The following is a 24,784-nucleotide window of genomic DNA, read 5'->3' on the forward strand; positions in this document are numbered from 1 at the left end:
GTTATTGTATGTAACAATTAATATACTAGCACAATGTGAGGCTAGTAGTTAATTACTGTGTTTATGAGAAACGATGATCGTTTATGAAAAGAACTGTTGATTTTTTATTCCTGTTATTTATTTATCTATCATTAACATATTCAATATTTTTATTATATCCATCTTAATTAATTAATCAAATTGATCTATTTTTTCCAGTTCTTTCGATAACGATTTGCAAAAGATGCGTTATAAGAAGATGCGCGCGATGAAAGAGATATAACTGTACATTCCATATATATAACTACGAAAAAAAATTGCACATATATGAGAGAGGCATACCATATATATATACCATTTATTATTATATATGATGTATGCTTCTGTTTTTACTTATAAAAATTATGTATTTAAATTCTGAGATTTTTTCCTTTCTCCAAATACAAAATTCGACAAAATCGCCGATGCGTGCAAATATTGCTTTTAAATTAAAATACTATATACTTTTTTCAATCTTTTTAATGTATTCTTTGAACAAGATAAAGCAAAAGTAAATATAAAAGGATTGGCGTATATATACTATTAATTTTACATCAATTAAACTGTTCAATAGATATCGAGCAGCATTTATCATTTTTTTTATGGACTAAACAGTTTAGGCGACGATTTACACATACTACATTGTCAATCGATCAATGCTTCAAGAATATATTAATATATTAAATATATAATATATATAATATGTATATACTATATGTTAATAAAGTTATATTATTTATATATATTTAATATTTAATAAATTATATATATGATAAATAATATAATTAAGATATTAATGTATTAATTAATATATATTATTTATTACATTATTTATTATTATTTATTGTATTAATAATATATTATTTATTATATAATATATATAATTATTTAATATTTTAGTATTAATTGTAATTTTATTATTTTATTCAAATATAATTTACATGGATTTATAGAAATGATAACTTTTACATAAGTAAAATTTATACAATCAACATGTAATTTTTTGGCGATACTTAATCGACCAGCACTTGTTTTGTCAAAAAGTCATCGAACTGTTTTTTAACTTATTTAATCGAATCAAGTTTTGTAAGCATGTGTTCTCTCATTATTTTTTAATCATTGAGTAAACTCTTAATTGACAAAAAGTAGATAAGAGTAATAATAATGCATCTAGTCTAAAATAATTAGACAAAATATGTACATAGAAATGTCAGATGATTATCGGCTATTAATGTATGATTTAGAAATTACGGAAAAATTATATTATAAAAATAAAACGATACCTTTTTTCTAAAATTATCTAAAAACATATACTCTAAAATTATATTATAAAAGATGAATTTTATTTTTCATGTATAAAATGGTACAATATATTAAACGATGTCCGATGTACATACATTACATTTATTCTGTGAGATCGCCACTAATCTACAATTTGCATCGCAACTATCAGTACAATAGTCATTTTGTTGCTAACTCATTTTGTTTCTAATGATAGGCTTATTGCAAAGATTTTTATTTATTTTTTTTTATATTATATAATCTTGTATATACACGTCACTATAAATATTGATATACTTTTGATTATAAATTATATTCGTGGTAACAGGACTATTTTACATCATTTATAAAATTAACTTTGTTTAGAATAATTCGATACTATTCCTCGTCATGCATTAAGACAATGTAACAATGTAATGCATTAGGAAAAATTAATATAATATAAATATTAATAATCAACAATAATATCTTTTGAGTTAGGTATTCTTTCGAGGTGATATTATTGTTTTCGCAACCTGAGAAATACTTTACATCATTACAATGTAATAATATTTTTTCAGTCTAAGATTATATTAGATTGACGTATTAAACAGTTTGATTTTGTCGAAGAAGATTTGCGTTCCTTAAATATCGAGCAAAATAAAATTATGAGTTAAAATGTGTATTATTACGTTAAACAAAAATTTATCTTAAATGTCTTGTACGATATTTGTAAAAAGATATTGTGAAAATAACTGCGTGATTATTCATCTAATAAAAAGACGTATAGAAAAAGTAAAATAATAATAAAAAAATTAAGCTAACAACGTAATGGAACATTTACGATTTATATTATATATTATAAAAACTTTCAATTATTAATTTTCTGATTATTTCTAATTGCCTGATTATATCTTTGAAGAGATTTATATATATGTAAATATCTATATATAAAAATTATTAATTATTTTTATGGTCCGTATTATAAATATAGTTTAAAATTATTTCCACAATAATTGTATACATAAGTAGATTCATTTTTGCTTGTTCGTTTTACACTTATATTTCTTAAAAATATACATACATTTATATACCGTGTGACGAGCATTTATGAGAGCAATTTCGACAGTTGAAGATGAAATATGTAGATAATAACTTATTCCTTACATTTTAATTTTAATTGAATAATTTAATTTGAACATTGTTTTGTTAAAACGTCTTTAATAAGACTCAAGTCTTATAGTCAATATGTTTGTGAAAAAAAATTTTTTCACAATTTTTCTTAAAATTTAAAAGCAGAATAAAACCTAGATAAAACTGTACAATGGTAGAATATAGAAAAATTTCACATTAGAATAAAATTTTCCTATCAACAACGTAATATTGAGACAATTTCCCACGATAAGAATTTTACAATAATATATTATTGATAAAATATTTTATCTTATATACAGTTTATATATTTAAAAATAACTATTTTTAGAAAAATAAAGCAGCCCCAATTAAATTGTTTCAATCTTTGTTCTATTCTTCTTATGAAATATCAATGATTAATGCTATTTCATAATTTTTGCGTTTGCTAGCGATTTTGTTCATCGCTATCATTTATAGCGCGCGTCTCTGCCCTTCTTTGATTTAATGTATAAAGTCTAATGCGGGATCTACAATAGAGTCGTGAACTCGTAAATTGTAAAAAAATTGATCAATTGCAGTTGAATGTGAAGAGAATAATCGACTGCAATTAATTTCTTAAAACTTACGAATTTGCGACTCTATTGTAGACCGCACATAAATATTTATGCGATGAGGGGACTTATGAAAGCATTTCTCAACTGCTTGCTTATGCGATATGTTGGATCTCGCGGGTGTACTTTGATATCATTTCAGTGAGTTTGGCAGGATCTTATTATTTATCAATGAGAGATCTTATGGATTACGTCTTATGTACTATGTACTTTATACTGTCGTAAATCCCGGAACAGAAACCCACCAATCCGAATACGATCAAGAACATGTTCTTGATTAGCTTAATTTTGAAAGGGTCGAAATTCTTCTCCGGCCACAGTATGCATATCTCGATAAGGGCCGGAACTGCAACGCTAAGAGCGGATACGCAGAGTGCGCCGAAAAGAGAGATGAAGTGGCTTAACTTCGGAAAAAATCTCAAGACGACTGAAATAATATAGAGATGTTCTAAATAAAGTTGCAGAAAGAAATATTAATCTGGCATCTTCTTCAAAGAGATGCCGTGCTGGAATGCAATATTTCATTCTTTTTACAATACTGATTACTTTTTCTTAGATTTTTATATGTCGTACAGAGAGAAATAATTTTCTGTCACGGAATTTTTTCTTTTCATTAGTTTACGAAATATGTATATTAGTCATCGATTCTAAGAGATACTTTAGATGCTACTTACATGGCACCACGATAACAACGGCCCGACAAGCGTACACGCATATTCGCTTTATTAGCTTCTTTTTTTTCTTACATTCTACGTCAGTTTCCACGAGTCTCCCACGCGAGTCTCCTACGCGAGTCTCTACGCGAGTCTTTTCGACAAAATGAACCAAACAGATGTTGCATAGAATGTCAAAGGGCACGAAAGTTTGTAAAGTGTACGTGATAATCATGGAAATCATAAAGATAATTTTAATATTATCTGACAGATTACTACAAACAGAAAATACAAAAAAATATATGTCTATATAATTATATATGTATATAATTTTTTTAATAATATAATATATAGAAAAAAATAATTTTGTCGTTCTAAATTAGATATAATATATTTAATTAAAATTTCGAGAAATGTTTTTATATATATTTTTATATATAGTTTTGTATACATATATTTACTTTTACATATAAATAGATATTAGTTTCTTGCGCAGAAGAATTTTAGTAAATGAGATGGAACAAATGTTTCACGGTATTACGAGAGTAAAAATAAAACAACATTATAATAGCTCTCTGTTAATATATTATTTTGTTTTACTCACAGCCTTGGTGTACTAGGAGTGTCCTTTTCCGTAACTTTAAATAAGTATCTATAATAGCCATAAAATCCGACAATTATGTATAAAATAATAATCAAACTCATCCCTATATTTAGAAACTTGTATTTCAACGTCGGCTTCATATCCTTTTTCAGAGCTATAATCTGCATAATACGGAATAATAGTAATAATAAAGGAATCAAATTTTTTTATTTGTCAATTTCTGGTGTATGTAAAAAATTTCAATTTTTTCGAGATGAGATTGACAAATATATTGTCTAAGAAAAATATATCCTCCTCCAGATATACTTACCATACTGATAGCTTCTAATGCAAATAACGTCATTCCAAAATAGACAGCAAAATTTCTGAATGACCCAAACATGTCCATTTTGGTGATCGATGATATATCGTAAAACATGATCGATAAAAGCAGACTGAGACTGCCGATTGTGAAACAATCCCCTAGAATGGTAAACGGCTCCAGTAACATGTGATTTTGAATGTTGAGCAATGCCAGCGGAAGAAATAAAAGATACGTATGAATCTCAGTCGACAAAGGTATCCAGTACTTATCTGTTATCTGCGTACGTAGGGAAAAAATTACAATTAAATGCGCTTATTTAGTTCGATGCTAATGATTCTCTTGAACTCGCTCGTGTTAAATCGTCTACGCTGGCGTCAGCGATAGCGATTTTTTCTCGATGTATCATAGAATGCTAAATATCAATTTCTTACTAAAATTTGATTTTTTTTTCTATCAATTTACCTGTTTTATAAATGATGCTATAAATACAATATAAATGCTGCAAATTCCTAATTGATATATTATCATCAAGATGTCTATGAAGTACCTGGAAATAATACAGCACTTTTTAAAGATCACTTCTTATTATAATTTATGATTACGAACTCGTGCATGTTTTTCTATTGTATTAAAACTTTACTTACATTCTATTACTCTTTATTTGCTTAATTATTATTTTTTATTAAGAAATTGTCGAAATAAAAGAAAATTGACGTTTACATTTATTTGGTACCATGTTGTATCGATTCGTTATAGAGTAAGGAAGAGAATACTTACGGGACATATTTGATAAACCGTTGCAACCATGCAGGACCTTGCTTGAGAGCGTGCTTCGTGCTCTTTGGATAGCTTAATACATTAATTTTTAACTTTTGACACTTTTTGTACTGCGACTGGATGAATAAAATCAAAAAGTGGACGCAAAACACAAATAAGATTATTGTAGCTGCAGAGCCGGCCACGAGGCCCCTATGATCAAACGTGTACGGCATTCCTAAAATCCCTATACCGAAACCTCCTTTCACCATTTGGCCTAAGATATCATAACTGAAAGAAAAAATAATATTCTCGCATTATATGAAACGAAAAACGTGCGTTAAAAGAGACAGTGCGTTTATTTAACATTCATATTTCGACTATATGAATTATGTTAATTCTGTCTCTTACATCTTAAATATATATTTTGACCTTATACCTTAAATTGTAAGATGTAATAAATGTTGGAAAGGGAGATGGAATATGTAACAAGAATTTGAATTTTATCACAAGAGACAAAGTATTATTATACGTTTTAAATATATTATCTGCAAAACGATTAATTCTAATTTGTACTCACATTGAATTTACGTCCTGAATTTTATTATTTGTAACATCTGAAGAGTTTAGAGAATTGTTATTATTCAGTGACGGTTCACCTTCGATATTATCTGCGTTGCTCGAAGATGATGCCTCAGTTCTTGAGAATGGACCAGCTTCTTCGTTATTCCTGTAAATACATTTTCGCTTTAATAGCAACGTAATAAAAAGTATCACGGAGAGAAATTTAAAAAATGTTAATGTCTTTCAGGTCAAGAAACAATTTTCTTTGATTACAAACATATAAATTTTAATTATAAAATAATTAAAATTGCTAATATATTCAATATTATTTAATTGAATCGTACCTAGATAAAATCTTCTGGCTGTTGATCACTTCCAAAAGTGTATTTTCTCCCTCTATGTTCTGCTTGGCTGCACAAACAGATTTCACAACATTTTTCCTAATATCTGAAATAGAATCTTCTATAACCACTTTAGTGTCTGTAGATGTTGAAGCCATTTTTAAGAAGATTAATCATATATTTATATAGCAAAAGTATATAAATGTGTGATTAATATTTTTCTGTGATTATTACGCAACAGTAGCCAATAAATTTAAGATAAAATGATACATATACATAAATACAAAGTAGAAGGTATGAAGAAGTGTAATGAGACACGCGTTCGTCTTATAAGTGTGCATTTGCTTTATTTTCTCATAACAAACAAATATAACATACATGTGACTTTATTGCTAGCTTAGAAATTTAGATTAAAAATATAAACAATGTTTAAATAATGTATAAAAACAAAGTATAAACAATGAAATGTTTACTTTTCTTTAGTGTCGAAAAATGAAAATCTGCATTCGTTTGTGTTTAATATATAGATGATATTCATTTAAATACATTACCTACAAAGAATTTTATTAAACGAAATTCTTCTCATTCCATTTCGTATTTATGTGGGTAACAAATCCTGTCAACAGTCTTGTTGAATTAATGCTACATTTCTTTCTCAAAAGATTTTCACGCGTTTTTAATAATCTTCAATAATCTCAGAAAAATCGTCACGATAAAATGTATTTTTTTCTTTCTTCTTTTGCGGCCGAAAATGGATTAATAGAAACAAATAACGCGAAAATTAGAAAACTGTTAAGATAATCAAAAGATGATGAAAACGCATTGCTTGTCACGAATATTAATTTTTAAACAATTGACACATACAACTGTACATTCCATATATAACTACGAGAATATATTTTTAAAAATGCACATATATGAAAGAGGCATACCATACATACATACATATATATATATATATATATATATATATATATATATATATAACATTTATTATTATATATGATGTATGCTTCTATGTTTTTACTTATAAAAACCATATATTTAAATTCTGACTCTCTGAGATTTTTCTTTTCTCTAAATATAAAATTCGACAAAATTCACCGATACATGTGAATATTTCTTAAATAAAAATACTATATATTTTTTTCAATCTCTTTAATGCATTCTTTAAACAAGATAAGGCAAAAGTGAATATAAAAGGTTGGGCGCTTACAATCAATTTTGCATCGATTAAACTATTTAATAAATGTCGAACAGCACCAATAATTTTTTATAGATTAAACAATTTAGGTGAGAATTCATGCATACTACAGTTGACAATTGATCAATAGCCGTTGCTTCAACAATATAAATTTACATAATTATATAATATTCATATATAATAAATATATATTTATATATTATATAATACATATAATTATATTACTTATATAATATATATTGAATAATATAAATTAATATAATTATATAACATAATATATATATATTATATATATATATATATATATATATTATATATATATATATATATTATTTAGATTTTAATTATTATATACTTTAACTAATTATAAAAATAATATAATTTACATGAATTTATATAAATGATTAATTTTTACATAATTGAAAATACATAGAATCGACACTTAATTTTCATGGAGATAGTCGATAATCACTTTTGTCAAAAAGTAACAATATAAATTTACATAATTATATAATATTCATGTATAATAAATATATATTTATATATTATATAAGTAATATAATTATATGTATTATATAATATATATTGAATAATATATATAATATAAATTAAATTAATATAACATAATATATATATATATATATTATTCAGATTTTAATTATTATATACTTTAACTAATTATACAAATAATATAATTTACATGACTTTATATAAATGATTAATTTTTACATAATTGAAAATATATAGAATCAACACTTAATTTTCATGGCGATAGTCGATAATCACTCTTGTCAAAAAGTCAAACTGAAGTCAAAATTAAACAGTCTTTTAACTTTTAATCGAATCGACATCGAAGTTTCGTAAGCATGTGCTCTCTCATAATAAAATTTTTTAATCATCGACTAAACTATTACTTGACAGAAAGTCAATAATAGTAATAGTATGCACATATACTTAGCCTAAGACAAATTGTAAATGAGCGAATCTGCAAGATTTCGTATATATGTCGTATGATTATTGACTAATACATTTAATTCAGAAATTACGAAAAAATTATATTATAAAAAGATACTCTCTTTTTCTAAAATCTAATTCTAAAATTTAATTATCTAAAATTATATATTCTAAACTTATACTATAAAAGATGGATTCTATTTTTCATATAAAATGTATATATTAAACGATGTCTGATGTACATTACATTTGTTTTGTGAGATCGTTACTAATCTACAATTTGCATCGCAACTATTAATATAATAGTCATTATATTGCTTCTACTCATTTTGCATCTATAATGATAGGCTTGTTGCAAAGATTTTCATTCGTTCTGTTTGGTATTATGCTATTATTTTGATAACAACTACATACTCAGAGCGATACAGAGAGCGAGGCAACATACATATTTGTCGATAGTAACGCATTAATTCATGGCGCGCATAAAAATTAACCAAATGTGTTGTTTTATAACACATATATATCTCCATTATACAATAAATATCAATACAATTTTAATTATAAATATTCCTAATAACAGGATTTTATATTTCTCATCATTTGTAAAACTAATTTAAAATTTGTTTAGATAACAATAATTCATTATTCCTTGTCAACAATGTAATGCTTTAAGAAGAATTATTATTAGTCAACAATATTAATATAATACCTTCTGATTTAGATATACTTTCGAGTTGATATTGCTTCCGCAACCTGAGAAATATTTTACGTCATTACAATGAATGAATATTTTTTCAGTCTAAGATTATGTTAAATTGACGTGCTAAATACTTTGCATTTTGTCGAAGAGAATTTGCGTTTCTAATGTTGAGCAAACTAAAATTATAGATAAAATATGTATTAAATAAAAATATATCTTATTAAATGTCTTGCATGATATTCGTAAAAACATATATTGTAAAAGTAACCACGGGCAATTGTACTTTTTATGGTAATTTTCGAAAATTAATTAAAATATTTTTGTTGGAATTTCAGACGGCCTACTGCGAAGAAAGTTTGGGACCAGCAGTCAAAAAAAATGAAGAAAATGAATCCTGAGGAGAACGAACTAAAGACTAAAAAAACTTAAATTTTATGAACACAGGAATGAAACATGCGAGAAAATTACAAAGTTGTGTGTCTAAAATATATCGCATGAACATTATGACAGAAATAGAATAGTCGATAATTTAATAAGAAATAAAATATTCATAAAATATTTTTTTCATTGATGAGATTAGAAACTTGATAAAAACATATTGTAAAAGTAATCACATTATTCATCGAATAAAAAAAACGTAGAAAAAGTAAAACGTAATAAAAAATGCAAAAAGTTAACAACGTAACATGGAACATTTATAATTTGCATTATTATTAAGAAGGAGGAGGGACCATATTGGCCACGGCTAATTAAGAACAAAACAAAGGCTCACTGATTAAAGAGCGACTTCAACAAATGGAAGGATGAAGATGATACTGACGATGAAGACAGTCCACCTGATTTAGAAGAGATGATGCGACAGATAGGTGGTCTGAGTGGTTCTGGTGACAGTAAGCCAAATTTTGACGACTTAGATGAATTAGATCTTTGGATAGATATATATAAATATCTATATAAAAAAATTATTAATTGTTTTATGGTCCGTATTACAAATATAGTTTAAAATTATTTCCACAATAATTGTATACATAAATAGATTCACTTTTGCTTGTTTGTATTGCACTTACATTTCTTAGAAATATACTTTCATTTAATATATGTATATCCTGCGAAGAACATTTTTGAGAACAATTTCGATGATAGAAAATGAAACGTATATGTCTATATATAATATTTATAATAACTTATTTCTTACGTTACTTTCATTTTTAATTGTTTGAACATTATTTTGTCAAAACAATGTTTTTAAAAAGACTCAAGTCTTATAGTTGATGCTTCTTGAAAAAAATTTTTTTTTTACAATTTTTCTTAAAATTTAAAAGATAAAACAGGATAAAACCGGGATAAAACTGTATAATGGCAGAATATAGAAAAATTTCACGAGATTAGAATATACAATTTCCTATCAACAACGTAATATTCAGAATATTTTCCACAATGAGGATTTCACAATTGCGTTATTATAAAATACAATATAATCGCGTAAATCATATTATTGATAAAATTTAATCCTACATTTATATATTTAATAATAACTATTTTTAGGCAAGAGAAATAAAGCATCTCACAAATTACAGTTAAATCTTTGTTCTATCCTCCTTATCAAATATCAATGATGATGCAATGTCATACTTTCTGATTTTATTACCTATTTCTAATCAATATGAATAAAATTTTCATGCGAAAAAATATGTTTATCTACGAATTTCCGATATACGTTAGAATTTGTATATATTACAATACGACTTTGTTGCGACATTTTTAAAAAGAAATAAAAATATATGCCAGCCGTATTCGTGTTCCTAAGTACTCGTATCACCGAGATAAAAGTTTAAGCGCGAATAATTAATTGTCATTTGAAATTTATCGTAAATTCACCCGCTCGATATATATTCATAATTCAATATGTACTATAATAAACTGTTCGTACATACAGTATATATTTATTTATATATTTAAATATACTTTATACTGTACTTTATACGATCAGTCGAATGCATAGAAAAAAATGCATCTCTCTAAAGTGGATGATAAAAACTTTCTACAAGAGACGCGCGACGATAATGCTTTCGCGATTACATCATCGATACTTAAAGTTTTCATCACAGATCGAACCATCCGATTTGATTGCGATCGGAGGTTGTCGCGAAATCTCAGACAGTCCTTTGTCCACCGCTATCATTTATAGCGCGCGTCTCTATCCTTCTTTCATTTAACGTGAAGTCTAAGTAAACTTATGGCGGTGATGCAGCTTATAAAAGCACTTTTCGCTTGCTCGCAGCTCTTCTATTATCGTAGCAAATCTCGCGGGTGTACTTCGATATATCATTCTAATCAACCTGGCAGGATCTTATCCTCAAGCGAACGATCTTACTATGTCCACTACGCTGACGTAAGTGCCGACCAAGAGACCCATCAATCCGAACGCGATCAGGAGTATGTTCTTGATTAGCGTGATTTTGAAAGGGCCGAAATTCATCTCCGGCCACAGTACGCATATCTCGATGATGGCCGGAAAAGCGATGCCAAGAGCGGATAAGCAGAGTGCGCCAAAGAGAGAGATGAATAGGCCGAGCCTCGGTATAGCGATCGCAAAGACGACTGAAATGATCAAGAAATACTCTATAAAGTCGCAGGAAAACATATAAAGTCACAGAAAATATAAATATTAATCGGAAAAATATTAAAATAATAAAAAAATATTAAAAATATTAAATTTATATTAAAAATATATAAAAATATTATATAAAATATTATATAATATTATATAAAAATATATAATAAATTAATATTGAAAATATTATTATAAAAATATTAAAATATAAAATAATAAAATATTAAAAATAAAAATATTAATCATCTTCAAAGAGATGTCTCGAATGCCACATTTGATATACGTCTACTTTTTTTAGGTACCTATACTACTTGCATGCCAATATTAGAAATTTTCTCTCACAAAATTGTTTCTTTTTATTAATTTACAAAATATATACTATTCACCGGTCTAGGAGATACTTTAGATGCTATACTTACATGTCACCGCGGTAACAAGTGTCCGACAAACGTACTCCCAGAAAAGTTTGCGAGTCTTTATCCTATAATCCAGATAGGTGTTCCACAGAATTTCGACGGGCACGTAAGCTTGTAAAGCGTACGTGATGAATATGGCAATTGCGAACATAATCTTAATACTTTGAGCTAAACTGCAAACGGAGAATAAAAAAATATATAAGTATATAATTCATTTATAATATAATATAATATAAAAAATAATTTCGTCGTCCTAAATTTTAGATATATTTAATTATAAATTCAAGAAGTGCTTTTATACTTTTATTAAATAGATATTAATTTCTCGCACGAGAGAATTTTAGTAAAAGAAATGGAACGAATGCTTCACTGGCATTGCGAGAGTAAAAATAAAATGACATTGTAACAGCTGTCTTTCAATATCTTATTAATATTATTTTATTTCACTCACGCTTCCTCCTGTGGTAAATTGAAAGTGACGCTTCCCGCAGCTTCGGATCCGTATTTCAAATATCCAAAAAATCCGATAATTATATACAAAACAACAATCACACTCATTCCTATATTTAGCACACCGTAATAGCCGCCAAAAGATTTCGGTGTCTTCATGTTATTTTCTAGAGCTATAATCTGCGTAATACAGAATAATAATAATATATAAATGAAAGTAATTTTTTCATTACTTTTTTTCTGGTAAAAAATATCTCAAGACAGTAATACTTTGAAAATTATACACTCATTTTAAATTGAAGACCGAACAGATCTGAATTGGGACAAATTGAGCTATAAAAAGGTTTCGGGATACATCAGCGATTAAAAATAATTTTTGTACATATAAAAAAAATTCAATTTTTTGTACATATGTAAAAACATTTCTATTTTTCCGAGATCAAATTGACAATAATATTGTCTAAGAAAAATATATCCTTCGCCAGATACTTACCACACCGACAGCTTCTAATGCAAATAACGTAGTTCCAAAGTAAAGGGCAAAATTTCGGAATGATCCAAACATGTCTCTATCGGTGATCGATGGTAGATCTTGAAACATGTACGACAAAAGCAGACTAAGACTGACGATTGTGATAAGGTTCGCTAGCGTTGAAAACGGCGCCAATAACTTCAGATTTCTAATGTAGTTGATCAATATCAGCGGAACAAATAAGAAAAGCATATGAGTCTCAACTGAAAAAGTTGTCCAATAGTGATCTGTTACCTGCGTACATCGGGAAAAAATTACAATTATAAAATATAATTACAAATATAAAAAATATAAATTACAAATATAAAAAAGTATATGTATATACATATATGATTTATTTATAATATAATTTAATATTAAAAAATCATTCCAATTGCTCTAAATTGGATATATTTAATTTCAGCGATATATTTAAGCGATATATTTAATTTTCAAATATATTTAATGTCAGCGATAGAGTAATTTTTTTCGATAGCATGTATCACAGAATGCTAAATATCGATTTCTTATTGCAAGTTGATTTTTTTATCAATTTACCTGTTTTATATTTGTTGCTACAAATACAATATAAACGCAGCAAATTCCCAGTTGATATGTTATCATAAAGATGTCTATGAAGCATCTAGAATAATAAAATATTTTTTAAGATCATTTCTTATTACAATTTTTGGTTGCGCACTCGTGTGTCTTTTGATTCTAGTATAAAATTAATTAAAATAAAAAATATATACTTTTTTCTCTCTTGTGTCGTGATTAATTACTTTTTTTTAAATTTTATATAAACACAATAATAAAACAACGCATTTAATATATATTTTAAAAGTAAAATATAATTTGAAACAAATCCATCATTAATATTTATAATCAACAATTAAATAATATTATTACATTTTAACATTATTATTATATAAATACATTTATTTTAGAAAAGTGCTAATAAGAAACAGGCACAGATATCAAAAGTAAAAAGAAAAATTGTTTTCAAATTTTTCTTTAATTATTTGGAACATTTCGGTCATTTCCTTAAATAATCTTCAGCAGATAAATTAAGAAATTTCAGGTGTATGTTCTGAGTATTGATCAATACTGTTTTACATATCACTGAGATCAAAAGAAGAATCAAAGAAAAAATCGAAACATTAAATATAATTTTATCTAGCATCTGCACCTAGCTGTTATTAGTCCTTTTATATCTGAATTTATATTTTTTACATATCAGAATTTTTTTCAAAGAATATATTATTTATTTATATTATTTATTTTTTTTTTTTCATTCGCTTGACACATCGCGATAAAGTGTCCCAAAGTGTCTTATATCTACTTGCTTATTTATGATTTTTTATCAAGAGATTGTTGAGGTAAGAAAATAAGGTATGACGTATATACAACTATCTCATATATACACTGTAAAAAAATTTTGTAAAATTACATTAAAAATATGTAAAATTACATAAATAATAAATGTAAAATTACACGATAAATAATGAAAAGGTAAACATTTTTATTATTTATCGTGTAATTTTACACTTAAATATTATTTATGTAATTTTACATATTTTTGTGTAATATATTACATATTTTTTTACAGTGTATTTATAGAACCATGCTGTGTCGACTTGTTATAGATAGAGCAAGCACGAGGATACTTACGGGGCATATTTGGCGAACCGTCGCAAGCATTGAGGACCTTGCTCGAGAGCGTGCTTCATGCTATGCGGATAGCTCAATATAGGAACTTTTAATCGTTTACACAATGTGTACTGCGACCTTATGAGTATGTGCAAACAGTAGGTACACAGCACTCCTATGATTACCGTAGCTACGATACCAACCAGGTAGCCGCTATTGCCAAACGCGTTCGGCATTGCCAGGATCCCCGTGCCGAGACTTCCTTTCAGCAAGTGGACCAAGGTTTCCAAATTTCTGAAAGAAAAAATATTCCCGCGTTATATAATAAAACGAAAAGCGTCGCGGAAGATGTTTCTATACCACTATCTTTTTCATATAAATTTGAAGTACAACTTTTCTTTCCTCGACTAAATTTTAGAAGCATGCATATTATAAAAGAGACGCAGTATTCAACATCCATATTTCAGCTATTTGATTGCGAATGATGTTAATTTTTGTACATCTTAATTTTGACCTCATATCTTAAATTGTAAACAGCTACAATATAATAATGTTGGGGAGAGAGAATGTAACGAGAATTGAATTTTATCACAAGAGACCAAGTATTATTACGTTTTTTACATATATAATGTTATCTGCAAAGCGATTGATTTGAATTTGCACTCACGTAGTTGGATTTGGTACGATCCGATGCTGATGAGGATCATAATTCTCCGCATCTGTGACATCCACAGAGTTTGGAGATGCTACGGTTTCCTGAGCATTCGAAGACAATTCGGCTTCGACATTGTCTACGTCATTCGAAATCTTGTCGCTTAAAAATAACGCGTCATTAGTTATTGAAGATGTATCAATTTCTTTGTTCTCCCTGTGTATAAATGTTCACATATCATTATGATAAAATATGTTGTGGAAAAAAATTAAAATAGCGATGTATTTTAAATTGAAAGAAAGATTTTCTTTGATTACAAAAATTAATTTTAATTTTAAAAAATCTAAATTTTTCACTAATATATTTAATATTATTTAATTGAATCGTACTTAGAATTCTGAGAGTCGATCAACTCCAAACGTATATTTTCTTCCTGTTTGTTCGGCATGGTCTCACAAACTTCCTCTAACTTTTCTCACTTCTCTGTAATAGATAATTCTGAAGATAATTCTCAAGATCCTGTAGATATTGAATCTATTTTTCCACTCGATTAATCGCTTTATATAGCAAAATATATAAATGTGTGATCAATAACTTTCTGTAATTATTACAGTAGCCGATAAAAATTTTAGGTAAACTAGTACAAAGCAGAAGATATGAAGACATGTAACGGACTGTAATAAGACACGCGTTTGTCAAGTATGCCTTTGCTCTATTTTGTTCTCTTATAATAACAGATACACATATAATGTACATGTAACCTTCTCGCTAACTTAGACATATAAACAATATGCTTCTGTGTGTCTTCTGCACAAACCGTTCCAAATTCAATTTATTTATATTCAACGTTTATATATATAACAAACCGTAACTTTTAATAGATATCTTCCAGTTCATATTTTATTTATAATTAAAAATTAAGCTATCAAAATATATATCTAACAACGTATTAAATTCAATTAATTAATTAATTTTAATTTAATTATTTTTATGAATTCATACAATTAATTGTGCATCTCGCTGATGTGCGTTTTCGGTGTAGGTACTTCTAATATTTTATTGGAGATACATAATTAAAAAAAAAAAAACAATTATATGTATAGTATAAAAATTACAACGTCGTACTTGATTGTACTTATTACATTATTACATGAATTGAAACGGGAAGATATGTAGGAATCGACGTTAACGCGGGATGATCCAGTACATTAGACCTTTAATCAATTGACGGATGTGGAGCAATGGAATAGAGCAAAAATGTCAATTGCGAATCTGTTGTACACGCGGGTTTAATGCATTCTTCGCGAACTGATTGCTCTTAATTATTGCATTGGGGTCAAATGCAACTTGAGGTTAATTTGCTGAAGGTTGCACTCGGTATCCTCGCACTTCGCTATTTACGCCTTTGACTGTTTCGCGTTGTTGAACTCAATCATTGATCTCGCGCCGCGAGGACAAAGTCTATTCTCGTAAAATATATATAACGCTTTTAGCAGCGTATGCAACGATACGCTTTTTTCACATTTAAAAATAGATACACGCGTCGAAATTAATTATTGCAGACATATTATCGTAGAATCGAATTTTTATTTATAAATATTCCATGTACGTTTAATTTTTAAAAATTATTTGATAATGAATTAGGGTACGCAATGCGCTGCATTAGAACATTTTAACGTGCAAATAGTACACATAATAATCAATGCATATACATCTAATTTTAGGAGGAACCATTTCTATTATAAGATCATGGTCGCGATAGAAATATCCAGGAAGAAGGAAATCATTATATAATTGGTAATTGGCACAGATTGTTCCAAGACAGCGTGTATTCTGCTCGTGTTAAGATAAATTATGTTGTTGAATGTTGAATATAATAATAAGTATCATTTAAATGAAATTCTCCAAGTAAATGTAATTTATCGAAATGTATTTTTTAATCAATTTTATAGGTATATAAAATTTATATAATTGTATGCATTAATATAATATTAATATTTTTTCATTTTTATTCTATTTTATATCCAGTATAATATCTCTTCAATATTCAAGTATTTATCGTCTGTTAAGTTTTTAATATCTGTGTGTAAATATCAACAATTTAACTATGTTTTCTTCAAAATTTATTTGCAAATTCTCCAAGTAAATGTAATTTATCGAAATGTATTTTTTAATCAATTTTAGAGGTATATAAAATTTATATAATTGTATGCAAAATAATATAATGTTAATATTTTTTCATTTTTATTCTATTTTATATCCAGTATAATTTCTCTTCAATATTCAAGTATTTATCGTCTGTTAAGTTTTTAATATCTGTGTGTGAATATCAACAATTTAACTGTGTTTTACTTCAAAATTTATTTGCAAATTCTTTGATGGATTTTTTCAAATTATAAGACTCACCTATTGCAGTCTGAATCAACTTTCAGTAATCGCTGACATAGGTTGTAATTTCCTTCGTTTGCAGTTTATGCCTGTAACAAAAATCAAACAAAAATTCGCTTTAGATATAATGCTCAGTCTTTGTGATTATTTTATTAAACACAATATTGTAAAATAGAGATGTATTGCAATCATTAACACATATATACGATTGCACTATAAATATTATATTAATGATTATACAATGTTAATTTGATTATAAAATGAATACCATTAATTATATATAAAATTATTATAATACAACTTAAATCAAAACATATCATTACGTTACGTATGTACGTATTATCTAACTTGTCAGAGGGAACGAATATTCGTTTATTGAATATGTAGAAGCAGAGGAGCAAGGGGATAAAAAAGAGTTTATTGTAATCAATCCTCCTAATTCTTACTTCCTCGATGCGTATCGGGGGGACTCGACAAGTTACGTAGCCTCATGCTTGGGACAACGTGGCTGGAACAAGCCGGGTGTACTAATTTTAGAGAGACTATCGGAAGAGTCCTCTTTACCAATATTATCATCTTGACAAGTGACATGCTATTTTAGAAGTGTGAGAAACAGTGATTTAAACGAATCCCGCAACGCTATAATTAAAAAAAATGTTTACGAGAATTAATCTAAGAATTCATTATAAATATATATATATATATTCTTGGAATTATATTTTATAAGCAATATAAAATTCTCGTTGTTTAAACTCTCTTGCAAAAATGTTTATAAAATATATAAGCTACGTAACGATTAAGTTAAACAGATTGTAAGATTCAAAGGTAATAATAAATAAACCTCTCTTATGCAATAAATAATATATAACAAATCATATGACAAACGCAATCTATACATAAAATTGCATTGCATTCTTTCGCTATAAAGAGTCTTTAGTAAAGGGACAAATACATATTATACATTATTCTTAGTTATATTTTTAAAATAAGTAAAAAAAAAAATCAGTGGGAAAAATATTACAATATATAAAAATCAATTTTTACGAGACAAAATTAATGTGTAATATTCATAAAATTGATAATAGCTTAACTTAAAATTTAACTGCATCGAGAACATTGCAGTCAGTAGTCTTCCATCCATTTAATCAGTCAATTTATTGAGTTCTGCGCTGACGCATTGTTAGATTTATCCTACTCAAAGTGAATAAGAAAAAAAAGTTTTTAAATGTATTTTTTGATAGATATAATTAGATTAATTATTAAAATCGTTTACTATCAAAAATGCGAGAAAATAGATGAATCACGATCAAAATAGATATTCTCTAATTCGTTACGTTATTTCTTAGATTTATTAATATCAATGTTATACTATTATATAATAGAATACGGATTTATTAATATTAATATTAATATAATACGAATTATATATATATATATATATATATACACATATCTTTTTCTCGGTCATAAATTAAGATATATTGAAATCACAATCGCGGTTTAAAAAACCAAATTTTAGAATAAAATTTATATATAATTTACATATAATTAATAAAATAATTTTTTAATTTAATTTTTTAAAATAAACTTTAAGAGTAAAATTACTAATTAGAATAAAAAAATTTTTTAATTATTTTTGCCAAAATAAAAAACAAACAATTGATAAAAAAAAGTAGCAAACATGCAAAAATAATATAACCACTAAATAAAATTTTTCTGCACAATTGGAAAATTTGTCACTGCCATTGATGAGTTCTTAACATGGTATCAATTGAATCGAATAAACAGTTAAATGCTCGGTTATTACGTAACAATTCTTTCATCGTTCTTAATAATGATCATTTAATCGACTAAACATAAAGTGAAGATTTGCTTTATAATAGAGCTGGAACAAATTGTCCTGACTTTTTGTGATAAGTGCAACGGCTTCCAAAGGTATTTGGCAAATGTCCTAAATGTGATTTAATTATACAATTAATTCACCGTGGCGTTTCCAAATGAAATAGTGCACCGTAATTTTAATAAATTATGTGAATTAAATAGGTAAATTTTATAAATCGAAATTTTTTTTATTTCTCTTTGCACAATAATTTTTTTACGAAGAGATTTTACCAGATTTTATCAATTTTATTAGACCTATAAATTGCTAAGAGAATAAATATCTGCCATTTCTTTCACAAATTTTTAATGTTTTTAAATGTAAATATTTTCATGGCTTATTGTTTCGTACAATTTTCATATTCAAAATATTTCACAAAAATATTTCACATATATTGATATAGGAGGAAATTAATACATGCAATACATTGCATCGGATGACATGATTAAATGTGCATGATTAAATGTCCTACGCAAACATCGAAACCTGTGTTAATATCAATATAAATAGAATACGTCAAGTATATACCAAACGTTTATAAATTAATTCTTGCTTTTAGCATTATTAATACAGCTATGAGATATTTTACAAAAATAATAATAGTCAAACGTTTTCGCAATAATTTTTCCAAAATTCTATAATTTATCACAATAAGATTTAATAAGTAACATTAATTTTGTAATTATGTAAGAATTTCATGTTAGATGTAATTATGTTAGAATTAGCAATTATATAAAAAAAAGTCTAGAATTAACTAGCTTAATGGATAATGGCTTTTTGCGAGCGTTTGAACGCCGCTAAAGGAGAATCTGTCATCATTGGTGACATAATAGCCAATCGTTAGGTGCATTGTCAATGATAATAGGGATCGTTGATGTGGTACTTGAAATAGTTATGATCAACGAGTAGACGATTAGGGTTGAAAAAAACTGACCCACATTACGATGACATTTCAATGTTGTGAAGAAACGTTAGCTTTCACATGAAAAAAAAATGGCAAAAAAAATGACAAGTGGTGTAAAATTCTTAAAATTACTTATTAACTGTGAAAAAGGTTCAGTTTTTACCCTTCGTTTTGGACGAAAATTTTTTGGCCTTTTTTGACGCGCGCGCGTTGGAATTCGACTTACCGGATTAAATGCATGCGTAAACGCAACCCTCGGCGGATGTAAAGCCGGTTTTCTCTCTCTGTCTCTCTCTCTCTCTCTCTTTCAGAGGTGGCAACTGCCCAGTAGTTGGCAGTTAATGCGTCAGCGACCGAGGATGTCTAGCGACTGTCCCGCACCACTTCAATTTCCACTGTACGTATTCGGCATATAGCAACATATAGCAACTTGTCACGTGACAGACGGCTAGTTATAAAACGGCATCTCGTAAATGCACGCGAGCGCTGATTTATAGATATCGCGAGTCGATCCCCCGCATTGCGAGCTTCTGCTTCTTCGTGGATCCGCGCGAAGGTATTCCAAAAAGAACGAGGGCGATCGCCGATAATCGTCGATTAATTTGGTGCGATTTTAACGAGTGTTATAGCGAAGTCTTAAACGGCTTCAATGGCTCTTTTGGCGATTCGCAGAAATTGCTCTTCAGGAAATTACTTAAAATTTAGAACAAACATATTCTTAATTTAACAAACAAACTCTATAAATATAATACTCTTACATAACATAATATATGATAACATATTAATACTCTCTTTCTGGAGTAAAATCTTTAATTTAAAAAATAATATCAAGTGTGTCTAATAAGAAAAAAATGTGAATAAAGTAATAAGTAATTAATCTATGTGCGCATGACAATATATCTTTGTGTGTTGGTGACATGCAACGTGTGAAATGCGAAGATTTATGCGATCAGTGCACGTGGTGCATTAAAGCACGATAATAGTGATTGATGAGGAAATATTCATACTCTCTATAACACTACGAATCTAATTGAAAATTATATGCAATTATTAACCTTCCTATTTTTTTTTTTATATCTGTAATTATCATAGAAATGTTGAAATTAGTACATTTGGAAAAATTTATATAACAATTGTTCTTGGTTAAATATGTATATCACATCCTGCAAAGTGTTTTACATGTATAGACAGATGGTTGTAAAGTTTATTAATTTCTTATTTCTATTATTGTTGTTACGCTAACCGAGATAAAATCAATTCTTAACGGCTTCAGTTATATCATTCGCATAAAACAAAGGCGACTAGTTAATTTCTTTACGCTTAAATTCATATTTCCATGAAGGTGCCAACATTTATCTTTACGAGGAGATTCTTCGCGTTAAACGTTCCGCGACGCAAGAAGCAGAATTTCCGACTTCCAAAGATATTTATATAACGTATGCTACGCGTCAAACGACGGGGAAGAATTTAACCGCTAAAATTAAAGATTGTCACTGATCGATTGCAGCGCTGACAGATCAGAGGTGTGAAGCGTAATCAATAAAATATTCAATAAAATACATGTCAAAAAAGAAACATGAGAAAATCCAATTTACGCGAGTATTGCATGCGCGTATCGATTTAATTAAAATGCTTTTTGGTATCATTATTTTTTGGACATTTGTGATATTATTTATTATTATTTATTTTTTAGATATTTGATTTATATTTTTCCAAGCAAGAGAAGAGATTAACAAATTATTTATAGAGCTCAATATCTCATATTGCACATCAAATCTCTGACACTTCATAAAAGACAGAGATGAATAAATGGGAATTTATTTTTCACCAAACTTTCAATGTAAGAGGTTTATCTTTTGTTTGACAAAATTTAAATTCTAATCTTTCGTAATATATATATATATATATATATATATATATATATATATATATTTTTTTTTTTATTATTAGAGACTCTCCAAATTTAAAAAATGCATCGATTAAAAAAGTTGTCTACTGTTACTAACAATAAGATTCGATTTAACAATGACTTAAAATTGAAAATAAATTTCGTGTAAAACTTATGTTAGAACTCTTAAGATTCGCGATTACAGGTAGATCGATGTCAGACCATCACGCGAATTACGTAAGTCAGATGTGTCGCTGTCGACACATTTTCCCATGACGTTTCGATCGATACGATCTGGAGATCAAACAACCTTTTATTTAATCACTGGCCTTTTTCCTCGTGTATAATAAAATTCAATTTTTTCTGTAAGATCTATGACATCCAATTCTATTTATCTATTATAATGATTTAAAAAGTGATAATAAAATTTAAATAAAATGTACAAAAGTGATGTAAGTGATATAAGTGAAGATTGAATGCATATACAATTTATTTCTCTTGATACAATAATTTTCAGTGACTTTGGTAAACAATTGACATGATCAACACTATACTAAATTGATACTAAATAAATGTAATGAAATTAATAACAATCCTTTAGAGCATATAATTTTGACATAAAGAGCACTTTCTCTCTTCACTGCTTCACAGCTGCATATTACATCTAACATACTTTCACAAATCTCTTTGTTCTCAAAATAAGGAAGTGTACCATTATTTTAAAAGCTCATATGAGAAAAAATTGCGTGTGAATGTATTGCAATGTATTTCAATTTTAAGATTGCTTCTTCGTAAAAAAAAAATTATGTTACGAATAGATATTATACAAAAAAATATTATAACTCGTGATCCAAATTGATTTCGATAGTAAGTAGCATTATTATTATACCATTAATCGCGATCAACCGGTAATCTAAACATGTGCCAGATATATTTTTCGACACGATATGTGCACCAATAATCGAACTGCAATCTCATATGCAACTTACATTCGAGCTTATGACGTATGAGCGAAATCCGTTTTCGAGGCACTTTATCACAGGTTATAACATAGGTATATGATAAGCTACGACTGAGGGATGAAAAATGTACTCGTGTGTGTACATGTATGGGTGTACAGAACCCCCATCAACCTTCTGACCGCGCATTCGGCTAAGTGTTATGCTTGTGTGTGCATGTGTGCAACGAGAAAATTGTGCTATGCGCGGCTGCGGCGATGCTTTTCACTGTCTGTGAAAATTAGGGATGGACTCCCTTCGGGTCACGCAGGGGTAGCTACCCTCTTCGCGATCTATACGATAATAATTTCCAGGGACATCTGGTAGCGGGTAGGATAAACATTTTGTCTGACTTGCGCATAGAGAGTGTTTGCCTGGTTCTACTGACCGGTCAAAGTGGGTCGTATCGATGGTAAAATTGCGTAATACATCTACAAAGATAAAGTGATTTAATCGTTTTAAAAAAGAGAGAAAATCAATGATAAAACGTAATGAAATTCTTTTCCGTCTTATAATAGATAGCAAAGTCTAAAGGTGTTACAAGATTTTCAAAAAAATTAAAGCACACTTTTTTCTCTTATCCTGACAATAAATTCTATTTTCGTGAGTAAAATATTTAATTTTGTTAAAAATAAATATAGTTAATATTTTACAAAATTTTTAAATATTTCTTTTAGTTTTCATATAAAGATTCTTCCATCGATTCTTTTTCATTTCTATAATTATGATTGTGTCATTACTATGTCACAAGCGAAATAAGGTAAAAGAGCGAGATTTAATATTTCATCGAAAATAACTATGCTGTCTACTCCTAAACACATGAATAAATAATAATAAAAATGATTCATGGAAAGAATCCTCCATATAATTATCCGTGACGTGTAGCATAAAATTGATCGTAACAATTCGTAAATATTTTGCTGGCTCAAGAAAAAGAATACATTTCGCCGCATGTGTTTCAAGCATAAAATAATATGATATTCATCTGTACATAACTAATATTGACCGTCTGGAAACGAATCTACGTAAAATAAAGATGAGTTTGTTTTTAGACAATGACTTATATCACTGAAATATCGATTATTTTTTTTTTTTTATTACATAAGGTTTCGTCGCATGGTAAATGTATATCATATATATACACTACATAAACACTATTTTTTCTATCATCTTAAAACTCAACAAAAACAGCGATCGAGAGTGTATATATGTATATATATATATGTACAATTTTATAACTATACATTAATTAAGTAAAACAATCGCCATGATTAAATTCAGAAATTGTCTATCAACAATTTTGAAGAAAAATATATAGAATAAAAACTTGC

The 24,784-nt window shown here is 27.5% G+C and overlaps 2 protein-coding genes across 4 annotated transcripts; both read right to left on the reverse strand.

Annotated features, from left to right (window-relative positions):
• Positions 1–2,647: 2,647 nt before the first annotated feature.
• On the reverse strand, positions 2,648–6,513 carry LOC114941120 (proton-coupled amino acid transporter-like protein acs). Its single transcript, XM_029316006.2, has 8 exons — positions 6,249–6,513; positions 5,921–6,070; positions 5,362–5,631; positions 5,047–5,131; positions 4,591–4,860; positions 4,281–4,441; positions 3,698–3,951; positions 2,648–3,450 (listed from the first exon to the last, which is right to left on the reverse strand). Exons 1-8 carry the CDS (start codon positions 6,401–6,403, stop codon positions 3,212–3,214), a joined length of 1,584 nt encoding a protein of 527 aa, XP_029171839.1. The 5' UTR covers positions 6,404–6,513; the 3' UTR covers positions 2,648–3,211.
• Positions 6,514–8,774: 2,261 nt separating this feature from the next.
• Positions 8,775–24,769, reverse strand: LOC114941147 (proton-coupled amino acid transporter-like protein acs). 3 transcript variants are annotated; one of them, XM_029316039.2, is made up of 11 exons: positions 23,445–24,769; positions 20,794–21,260; positions 17,803–17,873; positions 15,786–15,879; positions 15,412–15,558; positions 14,766–15,038; positions 13,653–13,737; positions 13,077–13,349; positions 12,585–12,763; positions 12,137–12,306; positions 8,775–11,704 (listed from the first exon to the last, which is right to left on the reverse strand). In XM_029316039.2, the coding sequence occupies exons 4-11, from the start codon at positions 15,842–15,844 to the stop codon at positions 11,460–11,462; spliced, it is 1,431 nt and encodes a 476-aa protein (XP_029171872.1). In that variant the 5' UTR covers positions 15,845–15,879; positions 17,803–17,873; positions 20,794–21,260; positions 23,445–24,769; the 3' UTR covers positions 8,775–11,459. The 3 variants fall into 3 exon arrangements, with proteins under 3 accessions (XP_029171872.1, XP_029171871.1, XP_085339604.1); XM_029316038.2 differs by having other exon boundaries at positions 15,412–15,612; XM_085483478.1 differs by lacking the exon at positions 20,794–21,260 and having other exon boundaries at positions 15,412–15,612.
• Between the last annotated feature and the right edge of the window lie 15 nt (positions 24,770–24,784).

Source organism: Nylanderia fulva, unplaced genomic scaffold, assembly GCF_048542155.1.
Source record: "Nylanderia fulva isolate GAGA-0341 unplaced genomic scaffold, ASM4854215v1 Scaffold25, whole genome shotgun sequence".
In the NCBI taxonomy this organism is placed as follows: Eukaryota; Metazoa; Arthropoda; class Insecta; order Hymenoptera; family Formicidae; genus Nylanderia; species Nylanderia fulva.